General features: G+C 34.5%; 1 protein-coding gene across 1 annotated transcript in view; it reads left to right on the top strand.

The window, feature by feature from the left end:
- Positions 1 to 1355, top strand: part of RAPGEF5 (Rap guanine nucleotide exchange factor (GEF) 5) — a 127249-nt gene that overhangs the window by 75295 nt on the left and 50599 nt on the right. The window contains exon 7 of the mRNA XM_008588925.1: positions 617 to 761. Within this exon, the coding sequence (XP_008587147.1) occupies positions 617 to 761 (145 nt within the window). The remainder of the gene's footprint in view (positions 1 to 616; positions 762 to 1355) is intronic.

Genomic DNA, 1355 nt, shown 5'->3' with positions numbered 1-1355 from the left:
GTCTGTATGTGGGATCCGAACCCTCAGCGGGAGCACCGCTGCACTCCCAAGCGGCGCACTGCAGCAGTGCGCCACCGGGCCGGCCCATATCCCATTCTTTTTTTCAAGTAAATTCCTACAGGTGGGTATTTGAATCATATCACAAACTGTACTCCAGAAATCTGTGCTTGTTTGAAATTATAAGTACTGGGTTTTATAGAATGTGAATTTCTGAGGATCAAAGGTTGTCTGACCTATAGTATTCAACCTATATAGTGAGGCCAGATCTCCTGTTGGAGCCACCCTTGAAATTAATAGGCCAGCTTTTATCTCTTTGAGCTGGCATTAACCCATGCTGCGCATTAAACTGTTCAGCAACTGCCACGCAGTGGTCCACACCTTAACTTCCTGGCCGGCCACTGAGTATATTGTACTTCAGTCATTTTCCTGGGTTTACTTTTGCTAGTTTCAGTACACACATTTTGCTCTCCCTGCACATACTCTCTTCTTCCTGCCTATTTATATGCTTGTAGATTCTTTGGAAAATATTTAGCATATTTTGTAAAAACAAGAGTAAATGGATCTCTTCATATTTTTCACTTTCCACAATGTCATGTTCTTCCTTAACCATTTGCACCTATTCTACTAAGAAGTATCAAGGCAAAGAAGAAAACTCAGATGTTCCTTGTCGGAAACGTAAGGTCTTACATCTTGTTTCCCAGTGGATTGCTCTGTACAAAGACTGGTTACATGAAGACGAACACTCAAAAATGTTTTTAAAGGTAAGCTAACACTTCCAGATATTCTTTGATACTAATGACTGATTTTATTTTTAATTATGTATTTCAAAAATCTCATTTGTAGGTAACAGTCATTCAGCTTTTTTGTGTTAGTCAAGTTGTGATTCAAAGAAAATATAAATTCATTTTGACTTCTGAGGACTGATATTCCCTACATTAAAAAAAGTTAATTTTTAAAACTTTAGTCATGAAAAAATATAGAAGGAAAATTTTACATTCATTAATTTAAGATTATTTAGTTTATATGTCATGAGGATTTTGACTGCAAATGGAATAATTAAGGAAGATAACCCAAAATATACTTCAAAATACAATACTTCTTACTACATTGAGATTTATTATGAGTTTGAACTAACCAGTCCCTTACATACAATATTTGGATAAAACATTATCGTTTAAAAACTATATTGACAATATGCATTATGAAATATTTGTCAGACATGGCATAGTTTGAGACTTTTAAGCAATAATTTATAAAATAGATACTAACCTAGATTTACATTTGGAATTAAACTGATTTATGTTTCTAATCTAATAGACTACAACATCTTTTCAACATGGATGATTCTCTGGTGA

Source organism: Galeopterus variegatus, unplaced genomic scaffold, assembly GCF_000696425.1.
Source record: "Galeopterus variegatus unplaced genomic scaffold, G_variegatus-3.0.2 Scaffold5107, whole genome shotgun sequence".
In the NCBI taxonomy this organism is placed as follows: Eukaryota; Metazoa; Chordata; class Mammalia; order Dermoptera; family Cynocephalidae; genus Galeopterus; species Galeopterus variegatus.
This window is presented reverse-complemented; position numbering and strand designations above follow the sequence as displayed.